Source organism: Dicentrarchus labrax, unplaced genomic scaffold (assembly GCF_905237075.1).
Source record: "Dicentrarchus labrax unplaced genomic scaffold, dlabrax2021, whole genome shotgun sequence".
Lineage (NCBI taxonomy): Eukaryota > Metazoa > Chordata > Actinopteri > Moronidae > Dicentrarchus > Dicentrarchus labrax.
In genome coordinates, this window is record NW_026136720.1 from 33,310,105 (window position 1) to 33,327,535 (window position 17,431).

Genomic DNA, 17,431 nt, shown 5'->3' on the forward strand with positions numbered 1-17,431 from the left:
AGTCAATCATTCAATATACAGCTGAAATGACCTCGCTATACAAATATACACACTAACCCTGCTGGGTTAAACTTAACCTGCAAGATGGGTTGGATATTTAATCCTTCTACCTCATGTTTTATTACAGTAAAATAAATATTATTTTAATAGACTGCTTGTCTGTTGAACATTTAAATTACTTGGATATACTCACATTTTACCAAGGTTTGGTAATGGGAGAGAGAGAGAGTGAGAAATAGAGATAGAGAGGGAGAGCAGGACTACAGCATGGGGGTTTTAACCAACTATAGACCAATCTCTAACCTCCCCTTCCTCTCTAAGATTCTGGAAAAAGTAGTCGCCAAAGAGTTGTGTGACTTTCTACATAACAATAGTTTATTTGAGGATTTTCAGTCAGGATTTAGAGTTCATCATAGCACAGAGACAGCTCTGGTTAAAGTTAATAATGACCTTTTGATTGCTTCCGACAATGGACATTGTCTCTGTACTTGTATTATTAGATCTTAGTGCTGCATTTGACACCATTGACCATAATATTCTTTTCAGAGACTTGAGCATCAAATTGGCATTAAAGGAACCGCACTAAGCTGGTTTAAGTCATATTTATCAGATCGTTCGCAGTTTGAACATGTTAACGATGAATCTTCAATAAATACTACAGTTAGTCATGGAGTTCCACAAGGTTCTGTACTTGGACTTGGACTTTATATATGCTCCCTTTAGGCAACATTATTAGGAATCACTCCATTAACTTTCACTGTTATACAGATGATACGCAGTTATATCTATCAATCAAGCCCAATGAAATTAATCAATTATCTAAATTACAAAAAAAAAAAGAATCCTGGATGAGCTGCAATTTTCTGATGTTAAACTCAGAAAACCGAGATTCTTGTACTTGGCCCCAAAAACCTTAGAGACTCACTGTCTAAAGATATAGTCACTCTAGATGGCATTAACTTGGCCTCTAGCCCCACTGTCAGGAATCTTGGAGTTATCTTTGATCAGGATTTGTCATTTAACTCCCACAACAAGCAGACCTCTAGGACTGCCTTCTTTCATTTACGTAATATTACAAAAATTAGACACATACTATCACAGACAGATGCAGAAAAACTAATTCAACTCAATTAAATTTTATTTGTATAGCGCCAATTCATAACAGAAGTTATCTCAGGACACTTTTCAAATAGAGCAGGTCTAGACTGAACTCCTTATAACATTGTTTACAGAGACCCAACAGTACCACCATGAGCAAGACCTTGGAGACAAGGGCAAGGAAAAACTGCCTGTTAAAAGGCAGAAACCTAGGACAGATCCTTTGGCTCTAGGTGGGTGGGAGAGAGAGAGAGAGAGAGACAGACAGTTGCACAGCAACAACAGTAGCAACAACTACACTAATAATAGTGACTGATGATGAACATAAAGAAGATGATGACGACGACAACAGCAACGATGGGGGACAATGAGCAGTGACAATAGTAATAAAAGTAACTGTAGTAATAATAATATTAATAATAATTAAAGCTGCAAGCAGCGTTGGGCGGGGCCTCGCACTCCACGCAACTCGGGGCGTGCTGCGGCCACGTCACATGTCGCTGTAACGCATGCGGACCACAAAATGAAAATTTCACATAAATCAGCTCAAAATCGCAACACAGCGCTTACTTCCTGTTGCCAATAGGTGGCACTATCACTATGTCTGAATATTGTCATGTAGACGTGTTCAGGGCTGGACTGTTATCAAACATGTGAAGTCGGATCATGTACGCAGAAGTAATGACGAATCCCTCTTTTATGGCGAAGATTTGAAATTGCATGCCAAGGGATGCCACGCCACGGGCACAATGTTCGACAGAATAACGTAAATAGCACAACTTTTAATGGAGACTGTGGTTAGATATCCAAATCTGAAGTCGATCCAATCAATTCCCTAGGAGGAGTTCGTTCAAATACAACGTGTGCAAATCAACAAAAATTGCCACAAAATCCAAAATGTCCGACTTCCTGTTGGGTTTGGGGTATGGGTCCTTGAGACTTTTCTGCTTCTTTTATCATCGTACACATGCGTACCGTTGCTCTCGCCACTCATCTCAGACCACAGGTAGGCGCACCTTAGCGTGCTGTTTGTGTACATTCGTCAGCGTTTCATTTAACTCAAACCGTAACTCTTTAATAGATCCGACGTCTTTATCGTGGTCGGGGCAATATATTGGTCGTTTACCGCCGCCGACCGGAGCATAGGTGAGTCCTGGTGAGCTTTTGTTGTTAATTGCTGTTAGCCAGGTGCTGAGCTCCCTTTCCACTCCTCTCCCTCTAACAGTCTTCTGGTCGCATGGTGAGTGGTGGCTGTCTCCCCTGCTTCGCCGACCCTCTTCACCCCTCTCCCTCTTTAGAAGGGACGCCAATTAACCGGACTGGGAGTTTATGAACGCTAAAGCTAAGGAGAGCACTGAGTAATCAAGGCTATTAAGCAACAGCTACTTTGTTACTGTTGCTGCTTCGCTGCCGCTGCTGCTTCGCTGGCTTGGTTCGGAGTCCTGTCGGCTGTCCCTGGTCGGCTTGCCTCCTACTGTTGACCCTGTTTCCCGCTGCTGCTGTGCGTGGTGTGGTGTGTGTGTGTGTGACTGCCACTCAGGTAGGGCGCTGCGAGCTCCGCTGGGACTCTCAGCCACTCGTTTGGACTGTGTGTGTGTGTGCGTGTGAGTGTTTTAAAGGTAATCTGCCAAGGTGTGGTGTAGTTGTTTATTTAATTTTCATTTGGAAGGGGAACTTCTCAATTTGAGCCCTTCTTTATTTGTGCTCAAAACGGATTAATTATGGTTAACTGTTGAGTTGATATCTCTGGCCAGAGACTCTTTAATTTTCTTTTTCTTCTTTTGTTTGATTGATTTCTGATTAATTAGGGACTGAGCCAGCAACTGCTCTTTCAAAGTAAAACATTTTTATCTCCGCATCGGCACGTGTGATTAAAATGAAACTTGGTACGATGCTTGCCCATGGCTCCCTGAGGCTCCCTAATAAACGTGACAACAATCCGCCACTTGGTGGCGCTCTGGTGGCAGGGTAAATCACTGTGTGGAGACCGTAATAGTTATGAGTATGAAATTCACAGGGCACGTGTAGAGTGGTGCCTGAAGCTCACGTACCAAAAATTGTGTTTGTCGTGTTTGTAGCGCCCCCTACAGGATAAAAAAAAGCAGCCCCGGTATGTATGAAACTCGGTAGGCACGTGTAACATGCTGAGACGTACAAAAAGCCTCTTGGACCCATACCCGAAACCCCACGGGAAGTCGGCCATCTTGATTTTCATTTTCACTTTCCGCAAACTTTTTGCGTTGTATTTGAACGAACTCCTCCTAGGGAATTTATCGGATCTACTTAAAAATTTGTCAGTAAAGTCAAAAAATGGTGCTGATTCAAAGTTGTGCTATTTGTGACTGTACGTTAAAAGGCGTGTCCGTGGCGTGGCATCAAAGTCAACCATTTTGATTTTCTTTGTCATTGTCTTAGATTTTTTGTGTTGTATTTGTACGAACTCCTCCTAGGGAATTTATTGGATCTGCTATAAATTTGGTCAGTACAGTCAAAACATGTTGCTGAGTAAAAGTTGTGCTATTTGTGACTGTACGTTAAAGGGCGTGTCTGTGGCGTTCCCTCAAAGTTGGCCAGGTTGAATCAAATGTCAAACTGTGATGCCATTTCCGGCATTTAAGGGCTTCTGTTTTAACTAACTCCTCCTACAGATTTTATCAGATTGACTTCAAATTCGATCAATGCAATCTAGACACATTGGTTATCAAAAGTTGTGCTATTTGTGACTGTACATTTAACTGCGTGCCTGTGACGACGTGTTGAATTCCACCGATTGGCCATCAAACAGATAGTACTCATACCTTCAGTGTACAGTCCCACCCTGAACACGTCCTCATAACTTCAGCATACATGATCTAATTTCAGTGAAACTTCACATGTTTGATAACAGTCCCACCCTGAACACGTCTACATGACAATATTCAGACACAGTGATCGTGCCACCTACTGGCAACAGGAAGTAAGTGTTGCGTGGCGATTTTGAGCTGATTTACGTGAAATTTTCATGTTGTGGTCCGCACGTGTTACGACGGCACGTGACATGGCCGCAGCACGCCCCGGTGTTGCGTGGAGTGCGAGGTCCCGCCCAACTTTTTGTGCCAAACCTTGTGGTCGCTTAAATAATAAAATTTTGTATGTGATCATTGAACTCTGTCTCCTGCCCTCCCTGAGTGAATGAACCTGAGTGTCCTTTTGTAAGAGGTGATAATTGACATTTAGTACGGGTCCTTGGGCCCTAACCCAAGGTGGCGTTGTCAGTAACAAATAAAATAGAAGAGATCGTCTGATAACTTAGTAATCAAGCTCGCACCGCCACACTTGCATTACAATAGGGACCTTGCACTTGTCAGTGCTCGGTCCCTAATAATAACAATATTATCAGTGATATTAGCAATGGCAGTTAAGCAGGATCATGGCAGGAGGCTCTACCAGGATCCATGAGAACCTGCGAGACGAGAAAGCACAAGAACTCCGGGGAAGAAGTGAAGTTAGTAACATGCATTAATGGGACATGAATGAGTGCAGAAAGAGAGAGAGCATAAAGTCATATCATGTCAGTACCCGCGCTGCAGCGTTCTGAATTAATTGGAGCGTTTTAATGGACTTATTGGGGCAACCTGATAATAAAGAGTTGCAGTAATCCAGCCTTGAAGTAACAAATGCATGGATTAGTTTTTCTGCATCTGTCTGTGATAGTATGTGTCTAATTTTTGTAATATTACGTAATCCATGCATTTGTTACTTCACTTGTTACTGCAGCACGAGTACTGACAGGAACTAGAAAAAGAGATCACATCTCTCCTGTACTAGCTTCTCTGCACTGGCTCCCTGTAAAATGTAGAATAGAATTTAAAATCCTCCTCCTCACCTATAAAGCTCTTCATGGTCAGGCCCCTTCATATCTTAAAGAGCTCATAGTACCCTATTACCCCACTAGAACACTACGTTCTCTGAATGCTGGGCTACTTGTGGTTCCTATAGTCTCTAAAAGTAGAACAGGAGCCAGAGCCTTCAGTTACCAAGCTCCTCTCCTGTGGAACCAGCTTCCAGTTGTGGTTCAGGAGGCAGACACCCTCACCACATTCAAGAGTAGGCTTAAGACATTCCTCTTTGATAAAGCTTATAGTTAGGGCTGGATCAGGTGAGTCCTGAACCATAAATATTATAATTAGAACAAGATATTACAAACATAAATGTCAATTTGCCAAATCAATTCCAGTGTTGCAGGCACTTAAAAAAGAGTTCACAATACTAAATAAATATATAAAGAAAGTCAAAATAGTAACCTATATATATATAATAGCTAACCTGAACCTTTCTTGCTAACATTATTGTTAACAAAATACTATCTGAGTGGATGTTAGTTGGCTAATGTTAGCTTCCCCATCTAACATGATCCATGATACTAACTTATAGATTTTAGCCAACAATAATGATGCTAGCGGTACGGTAACGGTTGCTTTGCGTGGTGTAGTAACATTACACATATAGAGATGATGAATGTATTTTACAGTTATGTCACTGCTTTAGCTGATATCTCTGATGGCTCCGCCCACTTCTTCATACATTATGCTGCAGTAAGAAAAAGGTGTGTCCTCTGTGTCTGTACCACAGACGTCCAACCTGGAGTCTCAAGGTAAGTTTGGTTCACAGGACTGCTTCAGTTATTTGATATTGTTGATTCGAGATGAACCCACAGAGAGTTCAACACGAGTACAAACCTGCTGCTGTCTGACCTCTCAAGAATGTCTTCGTTTATAAACCCTCCTCTGTGTTTACTCCCTCTCTCTCTCTCTCTCTCTCCCTCTCTCTCTCTCTCTCTCTCTCTCTCTCTCTCTCTCTCCCCTCCCCCTCTCTCTCTCCCTCCCCCTCTCCCTCTCTCTCTCCCTCTCTCTCTCTCTCCCTCTGTGTACTGCCGGCTGTCAGACTGAGTGAGTTTGTTCTGTCCATCAGCAGCTGCAGGTAGAAGCTCCAGTTTGGTGACATTGTTGGTTGAGATAATGTGAAATCTGCTACAGTGATCTTTTCAAGTTTTTCAGGACACTTTCTTAAAGAACCGGCACCTATTTCTGCCCAGTGTGACGGAAAAAAGGATTCTGTAAGTCAAAATAAAATGTATTTAATATAAAACATTGACTTTGAGGTAATGATATAATATTTTGAGGTTTCTGATTCACTTGCACAACATGGGCAGAAATGTTTCCATAGGAACAAGAACAACAGTGTCACATTCTTTCTTCAGTTCAGGAAAACAACAGAATAATTCCTCGGAAATAGTTTGGTTGAGTAATTCTGTCTGGGTGGGTTTCATAGTTTACTGATGATGATGATGATGTTCTTTTAATGTTAATACAACCACTCATTAAATGGTGGTGGTTCCTCAGATACAGATCCAGCTGCTGTAGGGGGACTGACGGTCTCTGTTCTGGGGTCAGTGTTGGGACTTTGGATGTTTTTGTGGCTATTTCCCTGTAAAGAACTCATAGGACCCGGACCCCGACTGGAGCAACACACTGTGGACTGATGGACTGTCGGGACTCTGTTGTTTCCTGCCTGAGCTGGATTCTGATCACTGGGGGCGTGGCCTACCTGCTGCACCAGACTCGAAACCACACTAAGTACGGCCGCTACGTGTCGGCGGAGGGTCGCTGCTGCCCGGCCAAACTGGGCTGGTTCCTGCAGGAGGTCCCGGCCTTTCTGGTGCCGCTGCTGCTGCTGCTCGCCGAGGACCCAGGGACGAACAGAACCGGGACCGGGAGGACACTACTGCTCTGCACCTTTATGCTGCACTACTTCCACAGGTCAGAGGTCATATAAAGCATCAGCCCAGAGAGGAGGAGTGTACAGACAGTTTGTTCAGATATCAACAGGTCAGAGGTCACATAGAGCATTAAACAGGGAAGACTATACATACTCCAGAATACAGACTGACCTTTAACAACTTACTGAGTCATAACATTCATGTTATTATATGTAATACTTAATATTTAGTCTATCAGATGTTAGCTAGTTCATTCACCATTCACTCGAGTGGAACTAAAAGAAGATATCAAGGTACAGGACTGGACCTAAAAGGCTCTGTGGCTCCAGCTGTACCCGGCAGGGTACAAGCACTGTACCTTTATTGTACCCAAGCTGCCCAGTGCAACCACAGCAGTTGGCGTTAAAGGCCTTGCTCAAGGGCACCTCAGTGCTGGTAATGAGGGAGGGGCAGGTGGTGCTTCTTTAGCCAGATTTATCCTGCTGGGTCCGGGGATTGAACTCACAACCTTCCTGTCACAAGCTGGCTTCTCCAACCTTTAGGCCCATTTACAATGAATCACATAATAACAATCAGTTTATATCTTTCAGGACTTTTTCCTCAGATTGTTCAGAACTGAGTTTGAAGTGCCGACTACTAACTCCTACCACCATCCAGCCAGCGTGTACAGAGAGGAATCAGACACCCGCTGTTCACTCATGAAAACATTTTCTTTTAGTATTTAGTCATGAAAATGGTGTCTGATGGTTACCGGCGGCCATGTTGGAGAAAAGAACTGTTTAAAGAACGGCATTGTGGGTAAGAAGCGAGCAGGAAGTAACTGGAGTCTGTTCTTTAGGAGTTTTATCTACGCCTTCCTGACCAGAGGACGACCCGTCCCGCTGCCCATCGTCCTCTACGCCGCCATCTTCTGCTCGCTCAACGGCTTCCTGCAGGGACACCACCTGCTGCACTGCGCCCGGTTCCAGCACACCTGGCTCACAGACGCTCGCATGGCTGCAGGTGAGTGTCAGTGGCGTCCACCTGTCCACCGGGAAACACTCCTACAGGTTATTATTCAATTCATATCACATAAAGAACGTTATTTACATCTTCTTCAATAATACCCATAAGTCTCAGCAGCTAATGCCGAGAAGTGACCACTGACAGAGTGAATCCCGGATCAGCCTTTAACCTGCAGTGTCTCTAACAGCCAGCAGGGGGCAGCTCCACTCTGATAGTATTGAGTCTCATGGAGATCAATGAGCTCAGTAAACAGTTTCCTGATGAGTTTCTGGTCTCAGTCTCTAGTTTCAGTCTTCTTCCATACAGCATGATGTTCATTTAGTAACTGATGGTCCCATTTAGAGTAAAACAGACCATAAAGCAGGGTATGCTTTAGGGCGGGGCTACCTTGTGATTGACAGCTCATTCTCAGTGAGTCCGTCCAGCTCAACGTAACGAAAGATTCAAAAATACATTAAAACACACTGAATACACCGATACCAGACTGCTGACCTTTGACCTCCCAGTCACGGCTGGACGTTGTGTGACCATGATTCAAATTCCAGCTTTATTAGTCCAGACAAAGACTGTCAGTCTTCTTCAACAATGCTGGACAAACACAGAACAGACAGGACAGGCACATACACACACACACATATATATATATATGTGTGTGTTATAATATATATATATATATATATGTATATATAAAGCATCAATAAAAAACACTTCCTGTCAATTGTAAACAACACGTCGCCATGGTTACGTCACTGCAGTTGCATTACACACAAGACTCAATGACTACAGACCTGTTGTCCTCACCTCTGTGGTCATGAAGTCTTTTGAGCGCCTTGTGCTCTCCCATCTGAAAGCCATAACGGACCCTCTCCTGGACCCCCTGCAGTTCGCCTACAGAGCCAACCGGTCTGTAGACGACGCAGTAAACATGGCCCTGCACTGGCTCCAGCATCTGGACTCCACAGGAACCTACGCCAGGATCCTGTTTGTGGACTTCAGCTCTGCTACAGGACAAGCTCTCCCAGCTCACTGTGACCTGCAGGTGGATCACAGACTTCCTGTCTGACAGGAAGCAGCAGGTGAAGCTGGGGAAAAGTGTCTCTGACTCCCAGACCATCAGAACCAGATCCCCCCAAGGCTTCGTTCTTTCTCCTCTGCTCTTCTCCCTGTACACCAACGGCTGCACCTCCAGTCACCAGTCCGTCAGGCTCCTGAAGTTTGCAGATGACACCTCCCTCATTGGGCTCCTCTCTGGTGGAGATGAGTCCGCCTACAGATGGGAGATTGACCATCTGGTGACCTGGTGCAGCCAGAACAACCTGGAGCTAAACGCTCTAAAAACAGTGGAGATGGTTGTGGACTTTGGTTGGGACCCGCCCCCATCATCCTGTGTGACTCCCCAGTGGACTCTGTATATGCACCCCCGTCTTCTGTACAGTCTTCTTTCTTATCTTTATTGATTTATATTTTAAAAGAACTATATATATTTATTATAGTGACAGCTGAAGACAGAGAGGAAAGGGGGGTAGAGAGAGAGGATGACACGCAGCAAAGGGCCGCAGGTTGGAGTCAAACCCTGGGCCGCTGCAGCAAGGACTCAGCCTCAGTACATGGGTGGCCAGCTCTACCCACTGAGCTAACCGGGCACCCCTTAATAGTATATTTTGTGTATGTGTGTGTATGTGTGTGTGTGTGTGTGTGTGTGTTTGTGTGTGTGTCTGTGTGTGTGTCTCTTTGTGTGTGTGTGTGTGTGTTTGTGTGTGTTCTGTGTGTGTTGTGTGTGTGTGTGTGTGTGTGTGTTGTGTGTGTGTTTTGTGTGTGTGTGTGTATGTGTGTGTCTCTTTTTTTTTTTTTTGTTTTTTTTTTGTTTGTTGTTTTTGTGTGTGTTTTTTTTTGTGTTTGTGTTGTTGTGTGTTGTGTTTGTGTTTGTGTGTGTGTGTGTGTTTTGTTTTTTTTTGTGTGTGTGTTATGTGTGTGTGTGTGTGTGTGTGTGTGTGTGTGTGTCTCTGTGTGTGTGTGTGTCTCTCTGTGTGTGTGTGTGTGTGTGTGTGTGTGTGTCTCTGTGTGTGTGTGTGTGTGTGTGTGTGTGTGTGTTTGTGTGTGTGTCTGTGTGTGTGTTCCTGTGTGTGTGTGTTGTGTGTGTCTCTGTGTGTGTGTGTGTGTGTGTGTGTGTGTGTGTGTGTGTGTGTGTGTGTGTGTGTGTGCGTGTGTTTTGTGTGTGTCTCTGTGTGTGTGTGTGTGTGTGTGTGTCTCTGTGTGTGTGTGTGTCTGTGTGTGTGTGTGTGTGTGTGTGCGTGTGTTTCTCTGTGTGTGTGTGTGTGTGTGTTTCTGTGTGTGTGTGTGTGTGTGTGTGTGTGTGCGTGTGTTTCTTGTGAGTGTGTGTCTCTGTGAGTGTGTGTCTCTGTGTGTGTGTGTGTGTGTGTGTGTAGGTTTCCTCCTGTTCCTGCTCGGTATGGCCGTGAACATCCACAGTGACCACATCCTGCGCAGCCTGAGGAAACCTGGAGAGACCGTGTACAGGATCCCCCGTGGTACCACAGATCCACAGATCATTATCAGCTCTTTAATCTCTGGAGTTATTACAATACTGTAATCAATCAATCGATCAATCAATCAATAAAGGCTCTCTCTCTCTCTCTCTCAGGGGGGATGTTTGAGTTTGTGTCTGGAGCCAATTTCTTCGGGGAGATGTTGGAGTGGTTCGGTTACGCTGTCGCTGTCTGCTCTCTACCGAGCTTCGCCTTCGCCCTCTTCACCGTCTGCTCCATCGGACCCAGAGCCTACCAGCACCACAGGTACTATTGATTACTGATCAGTCTATTGATTCTGATCGTCTTTGATACCGCACCACGTCTTTGATTACTGTTTTGTACCAGCCGGACTATTGATTACTGATCAGTCTATTGATTAGCAGCGCCGCATGTACAGTCTATTGATTGGTTGAGGAGCTAAAACTAGTCCGATTTTTTGTCGTAAGGAGACTGAACCTGTTCATTTCCTGTTGATGGATCACTCGCCCCCCCCCACCGATCCTGAACCTGTGTACTTCCTGTGTGTCCTGCAGAGACTACCAGCAGAGGTTTAAGGACTACCCTCGCTCCAGGAAGGCGGTCATTCCTTTCATACTGTGAGGATGAAGCAGAGCTCTGCTGTGATCAACCTGAACTGGTTCCAGTTTCTCTCAGCGTTGATCTTTTACTGGTTTCAAGCCCTCTGTGGTTTTGGGGCCAATTCTTTATCGTTTTTTAATCTTTCGCAGTATTTTTCTGAAACACAATCACACATTTCCTCTGTGGACATTTTTAAACCACAACTTTAAATCCAACACTGGCTTTAAGAAACTCTTCCTGTGTGTGCTTTACAGCGCGGTATTCAGACTCATTCATTCATTACTAATTGAGAGCACTTTAGCATCTCCTGTATGAGCGGTTAGAATAAAGTTTATTATTAATAAAAACTGACAACACTATGAAACATTAACTGTTTGGATGGTTCCTTTTTAAAATGTTATAACAGATTGTATAAATGAACAAAGCTAACAGGTTATGATATGGTGCTAACTTTACAAAGGAAACTGATACACTGTACTGAGCTGTGATACACAACATATAATTAGATATAAAATAATGAATACTGGAGCAGAAGAAAATAAAAGAGCCTGTAAAAATGGGCTTTAAGAAGTGATTTTAAAGAAGTCAGATACATGTATTGATAACTTATTAATCTCTAATAAACTGGATACAGTTGATTTCAGCCTCTCTGAAAGCAGAAGCTATTTTTATTCATGGTGACCGGAACCATTAAATATAAAATAAATATCTTATCCGATCGTGACGAGTTCAAAACAAATCTACGAATCTATTTTCGTGCTTTTATTTTGAAGCGCATCCACGCACGCCGGACGCATGCGCGGCGCTGGGACGTGATTTCTACGTAAGGTTGGAAGAGAATCGACGTACGCCAGATATCTGACGTAAATATCCACAACAAACATGGCGGACGGTGAGTTAATTGTTCCGTTGGTTCGCGGGTTGTCGCGGTCTTTTATTGTATTTCTGTTTGTTTGTTGCGTGTTTCCGGTTTGATTCGATGATTTGATGCGTGGTTTGACCCGCAGAGGCGGACTTTACCCGGTAACGGGATGTATTCCCCGCACACACAGCGTTAACGTGATGCTAAGCTAGGTTGCCGCCGCTAACAGTGTGGAGAAGTGAATGAACGTTAACGAGCTCCGGTTCCACTAACGACTAAACACTGTTATTGTTGATGTTTACTTCAGATTCCCGCCACACAGGAAGACTTCCTACCAACCAAACTCCATTCAAATATCCGCCCAGTTAACACAGCAGAACGTGCTGCTCTCTGATCAATAATCAATAATCATTAAAGCTTTTATTTTATACAGATAATACAGAGTTAATGTCACAGTGTGATCCAAAGTTCCTCTGACTCCTGTTAGCTGCGTCTGTGGAGGTCTGTGGGGGGTCTGTGGAGGTCTGTGGAGGTCTGTGGGGGGTCTTTGAAGGTGTGAGCTCTGTGAAGGTCGTGGGTAGGTCTTTGAAGGTCTGTGGAGGTCTGAGGGGGTCTTTGAAGGTCTTTGGAGGTCTGTGGAGGTCTGTGGGGGTCTTTGAAGGTCTGGGGGGTCTTTGGAGGTCTGAGGGGGGTCTTTGAAGGTCTGTGGGGGTCTTTGAAGGTCTGTGGAGGTCTGTTGGGGTCTTTGAAGGTCTGTGGAGGTCTGTGGAGGTCTGTGGGGGTCTTTGAGGGTCTGTGGAGGTCTGTGGGGGTCTTTGAAGGTCTGTGGAGGTCTGTGGGGGTCTTTGAATAATAATAATAATAATAATAATACATTTTATTTGTAAAGCACTTTTCATAAAAGAATCTCAGTGCTACAGAAACCAAGAAACACAATAACAAAGAAACACTAAGGGCAATAAGACATTAAAATCAGTAATCAATAATAATACAAGTGATCAAATACATTAAGAACAACAGTTAAAAGAGTGAAATTAGAAAAATCTAAGGACAACTGAAGAACGGCTGCCTGAACAAGAGAGTTTGAAGCCCTTTTTTAACAGTGTCCACAGACTGGGGTTTTCACAGATGTTCAGGGAGGGAGTTCCAGATGTGAGGGGCAGCGGAGCAGAAGGTCTCCCATGGTGCAGAGTCTTGAGCGGGGCTGATGGAGGAGGTTTGTGCTTTGGGACCGGAGGTTACGGGTGGATGAGTGAGGGATAAGGAGGTCTTTGAGGTATTGGGGGCGTGGGTGATGAGGGCGATCTCGTATCGGATCCTAGAGGTTAATGGGAGCCAGTGGAGGTTCTGAAGAATGTGGTCGTATTTGTGGGTTTTCATCAGAGTTCGGGCAGCACAGTTCTGAATGAACTGAAGGTTCTGAAGGTGTTTAATGGGTATACCTTTGAAGGTCTGTGGGGGTCCGTGGGTTAAAGGTCATTGTGGATCGGCCTCCGGGGGTCGCTCAGTGTCTGAAGGGGCTTTGTTTGTCTTCCAGATCACACAGATGCAGATCAGTCCATGGAGGGACACACTCCTGTGAGTAACCACTGCAGCTTAATAACAGATCAATAATCAATAATCAGTCAATAGTTAGCTGTGTCTCTGATCCTTTAAGGAGGATCAATAAGTGATTGTTATTATTATTATCATTATTGTTATTATTATTATCATTGTTATTATTATTATTTTATCATTGTTATTATTATATTGTTATTGTTTATTGTTATTATTATTTTTGTTATTATTATTATTATTATTATTATTATCATTGTTATTATTATTATTATTATTATTATTATTATCATTGTTATTATTATTATTGTTATTATTATTATCATTGTTATTATTATTATTATCATTGTTATTATTATTATTATCATTGTTATTATTATTATTATTATCATTGTTATTATTATTATTATCATTGTTATTATTATTATTATCATTATCATTGTTATTATTATTATTATTATTATTATTATTATCATTATTATTATTATTATCATTGTTATTATTATTATCATTGTTATTATTATTATCATTATTATTATTATTATTATCATTGTTATTATTATTATTATCATTATTATTATTATCATTGTTATTATTATCATTGTTATTATTATTATTATCATTGTTATTATTATCATTGTTATTGTCCTGTAGGTGTCTGAAAACCCTCATGCAGAGTACGGCCTGACAGACAACATCCAGGTACACACACACACACACACACACACACACACACACACACACACACACACACACACACACACACACACACACACACACACACACACACAGTGTCCAGAGAGAACTCCCAGCATGCTTTGCTCCCCAGAGGACAGTGGACAGTGAGAAGAGTGCAGAGAAGATGCAGAAGCAGAAGGTGGACCTTCAGGCTCTACCAACCAGAGCTTACCTGGACCAGACTGTAGTCCCCATCCTGCTGCAGGGCCTGTCTGTGCTCGCCAAGGACAGGTAACCTTACATTAATATTAAATTATATATTATTATATAATTATTATTATCGCCACGGACAGGTAACCTTATATTAACATTAATATTATATATTATTATTATTATTATATAATTTTTATTATAGTAACCTTATTAATATTATATTATATATTATTATATAATTATTATTATCGCCACGGACAGGTAACCTTACATTAATATTAAATTATATATTATTATATAATTATAATATATAATAATAATAATAATGATCTCTCTCTCTGTTGCAGACCTCCCAACCCCATCGAGTATATTAATAATAATAATAATAATAATAATATAATATAATAATAATATTATCATTATTATATATTATTAATATATATAATAATAATAATAATAATAATAATGATCTCTCTCTCTGTTGCAGACCTCCCAACCCCATTGAGTATATTTAATAATAATAATAATAATAATAATAATAATAATAACTCTCTCTCTGTTGCAGACCTCCCAACCCCATCGAGTATATTAATAATAATAATAATAATAATAATATAATATAATAATAATATTATCATTATTATATATTATTAATAATATATAATAATAATAATAATAATAATGATCTCTCTCTCTGTTGCAGACCTCCCAACCCCATCGAGTATATTAATAATTATAATATAATAATAATATTATCATTATTATTATATATTATTAATAATATATAATAATAATAATAATAATAATAATCTCTTTCTTTTTTTCACCCCCCCCCCCCCCCATATATTAATAATAATAATAATATAATATGATAATGATAATATTATCATTATTATTATATATTATTAATTTTTATTAATAATAATAATAATAATAATAATAATCTCTCTCTCTGTTGCAGACCTCCCAACCCCATCGAGTATATTAATAATAATAATAATAATAATAATAATGAGTTGCGCCTCCCAACCCCATCGAGTATATTAATAATAATAATATAATAATAATAATAATAATATAATGACCCTCTGTTGCGACCTCCCAACCCATCAGTATATTATATAATAAGTAATAATAATAATAATAATAATAATATGTTGCTCCCCCTGTTATTAATAATAATAATATAATATGATAATGATAATATTATCATTATTATTTTATTATTAATATATATATAATAATAATAATAATATTCTCTTTTTCTATATTAATAATAATAATAATAATAATGATCTCTCTCTGTTGCAGACCTCCAACCCCATCGTATAATAATAATAATAATAATAATAATAATAATGATCTCTCTCTCTGTTGCAGACCTCCCAACCCCATCGAGTATATTAATAATAATAATAATAATAATAATGATCTCTCTCTCTGTTGCAGACCTCCCAACCCCATCGAGTATCTGGCTGCGTTCCTGCTGAAGAACAAATCTCAGTTCGAGGAGAGAAATTAGTTGCTGTTTGTTCTTCGTCTGTTTTTTTTAATCCACAATAAAAATGTTGCTGTGAAACAGGAACTGAATCTGCTCTTATTCTGAAAGGATCCTTCTGCTTCCCATCAGCCCCGGCTGCTCATTGATCAAACAATCTATTGATCCTGATCAGTGCTCTGTATTGCAGGAACTGACATTGATTCCTTTCACACAGAGTGAATGAACGGGGCTGCAGTACCCCGACACAACCAGCAGGGGATCACTTTAATCAATAACCTTAAAATACATCTTCAGTTTTATAAATGAGATTAATTTGAAATCCAAACAGAAACAAAATCAATAATCTGATGATCATTTGTCAATAAAATATCAGTTCTAGTGAGAAAGGACCCGACAGGTATTCAACCGTCAGACCGAAGATATTTTACCTTCACAAAGAAAAATACCAAATAAAGTAGCTGCAGATCAATTAATCAATGAATCAACTAACCATCAATATTTCTTCAGTTCCATGCTAATGTTAGCAACGGCTAGCTAACTATTGTTAGCTAAATGTATGCTAATGAGCTAGCTAACATTATCAGGCTGATATTGATTCATTGGGAGGTTATTGATCAGTGATCGGTGTTTCCGCTGTAATATTTCTTCTGGGTCAATAATCATTTAGTCAGGAATATGTAGCTGATTATTAATGCTAATTATGCTAATTGTACATTTCTAACAAACCTTCAGTTTCAACCAGCTGAATTAATCAATTGATCCTTTATTGACTCTGATCGGTGCCGTCCGCCACACACAGGTAGAACAACAACGCTACAACACGAGCTGTTCAAAATGTGTTTTAATAAAATGATTGTGACACATTTTACACGTAGAAAACAAAATCTCAGTTTACGTTTTAATTTAGCATTAGCATAGCGTTAGCCGCTCTGTCGGATTGAAAGTATTTGAAATCGTAAGATATTCTAATAATTCATCCAAAATCTATTATCAATACAATGAGAACTGACCCTTCCTAAGCCCCGCCCCCTTTTAATAAGTGCTAGCTAGCTACCTAGCCAGCATTTTGCTAACATTAGCTAACTGAAGATTGGAGCACAGAGCAAAAAGGGGCGGGGCTTAAATCTGATTATAAAAATCTGGACCAGCAAATATAAATCAGCTGGTTTAATGTAAAAAAGTTAAGAACTGATCGTAGAAACATAAAGTTCGTTAGCCTGACGTTAGCTCCAAGGTTAGCATGATTTTCACAGCTTAGCCAACATTTGTCGCGATCGCGTTCATCGCGTTCATCGCGTTTCCTTTCTGCAGCGACTTTATTCAGATAAACAGACGGCGTTAGCTAGCTGACAGGCTAACCTAACCACGAGCAAAATGTACGAAGAAAAATAATGTGAACTGTTCTGTGTGAACCAATCAGGAGCCAGGTTTACTGAAGCCGACAGGAAGTGGAACAAACAGGAAGTGGAGGACAAACAGGAAGTGGAGGGACAAACAGGAAGTGGAAGGACAAACAGGAAGTGGAGGGACAAACAGGAAGTGGAAGGACAAACAGGAAGTGGAACAAACAGGAAGTGGAGGGACAAACAGGAAGTGGAACAAACAGGAAGTGGAGGGACAAACAGGAATGTGCGTCAGCCAATCACACGCAGCCG

At 41.1% G+C, this 17,431-nt stretch overlaps 3 protein-coding genes and 1 long non-coding RNA gene across 8 annotated transcripts in view; 3 read left to right on the top strand and 1 right to left on the bottom strand.

Moving 5' to 3' along the window:
- Positions 1-4,557: 4,557 nt before the first annotated feature.
- Positions 4,558-14,069, top strand: srd5a2a (steroid-5-alpha-reductase, alpha polypeptide 2a). 3 transcript variants are annotated; one of them, XM_051382178.1, is made up of 9 exons: positions 4,563-5,731; positions 6,022-6,193; positions 6,480-6,896; positions 7,695-7,858; positions 10,288-10,389; positions 10,503-10,653; positions 10,923-10,985; positions 13,368-13,408; positions 14,039-14,069. In XM_051382178.1, exons 3-9 carry the CDS (start codon positions 6,619-6,621, stop codon positions 14,044-14,046), a joined length of 807 nt encoding a protein of 268 aa, XP_051238138.1. In that variant the 5' UTR covers positions 4,563-5,731; positions 6,022-6,193; positions 6,480-6,618; the 3' UTR covers positions 14,047-14,069. The 3 variants fall into 3 exon arrangements, with proteins under 3 accessions (XP_051238140.1, XP_051238138.1, XP_051238139.1); XM_051382179.1 differs by having other exon boundaries at positions 4,563-6,193; positions 6,573-6,896; XM_051382180.1 differs by lacking the exons at positions 10,923-10,985; positions 13,368-13,408; positions 14,039-14,069 and adding an exon at positions 10,836-10,907 and having other exon boundaries at positions 4,558-6,896.
- On the top strand, positions 11,780-15,860 carry dpy30 (dpy-30 histone methyltransferase complex regulatory subunit). The gene is made up of 5 exons (XM_051382182.1): positions 11,780-11,860; positions 13,368-13,408; positions 14,039-14,086; positions 14,214-14,353; positions 15,725-15,860. Exons 1-5 carry the CDS (start codon positions 11,851-11,853, stop codon positions 15,795-15,797), a joined length of 312 nt encoding a protein of 103 aa, XP_051238142.1. The 5' UTR covers positions 11,780-11,850; the 3' UTR covers positions 15,798-15,860.
- On the top strand, positions 12,410-12,658 carry LOC127353146 (uncharacterized). Of its 2 annotated transcripts, XR_007881236.1 has the most exons (3): positions 12,410-12,471; positions 12,532-12,601; positions 12,632-12,658. It is a non-coding gene; the product is annotated as an uncharacterized LOC127353146 (long non-coding RNA). The 2 variants fall into 2 exon arrangements; XR_007881235.1 differs by having other exon boundaries at positions 12,532-12,658.
- A 742-nt stretch (positions 15,861-16,602) lies between the features above and the next one.
- psen2 (presenilin 2) overlaps positions 16,603-17,431 on the bottom strand; it is an 11,899-nt gene continuing 11,070 nt past the window's right edge. For both annotated transcript variants that reach the window (XM_051382171.1, XM_051382172.1), the window contains one exon: positions 16,603-17,431. This exon is cut by the window's right edge and continues 471 nt beyond it. The gene's annotated coding sequence lies outside the window, so the exon portion shown is untranslated.

What these genes read in the sequence shown, in the direction of transcription:
- srd5a2a (XM_051382179.1), top strand. Translation starts at nt 6,619, where the DNA reads ATGGACTGTCGGGACTCTGTTGTTTCCTGCCTGAGCTGGATTCTGATC. An exon ending in AGACGCTCGCATGGCTGCAG is followed by an intron (nt 7,859 to 10,287) that starts GTGAGTGTCAGT and finishes GTGTGTGTGTAG; the next exon opens with GTTTCCTCCTGTTCCTGCTC. An exon ending in AGAGCCTACCAGCACCACAG is followed by an intron (nt 10,654 to 10,922) that starts GTACTATTGATT and finishes TGTGTCCTGCAG; the next exon opens with AGACTACCAGCAGAGGTTTA.
- dpy30 (XM_051382182.1), top strand. An exon ending in CCATGGAGGGACACACTCCT is followed by an intron (nt 13,409 to 14,038) that starts GTGAGTAACCAC and finishes ATTGTCCTGTAG; the next exon opens with GTGTCTGAAAACCCTCATGC. An exon ending in TCTGTGCTCGCCAAGGACAG is followed by an intron (nt 14,354 to 15,724) that starts GTAACCTTACAT and finishes TCTCTGTTGCAG; the next exon opens with ACCTCCCAACCCCATCGAGT.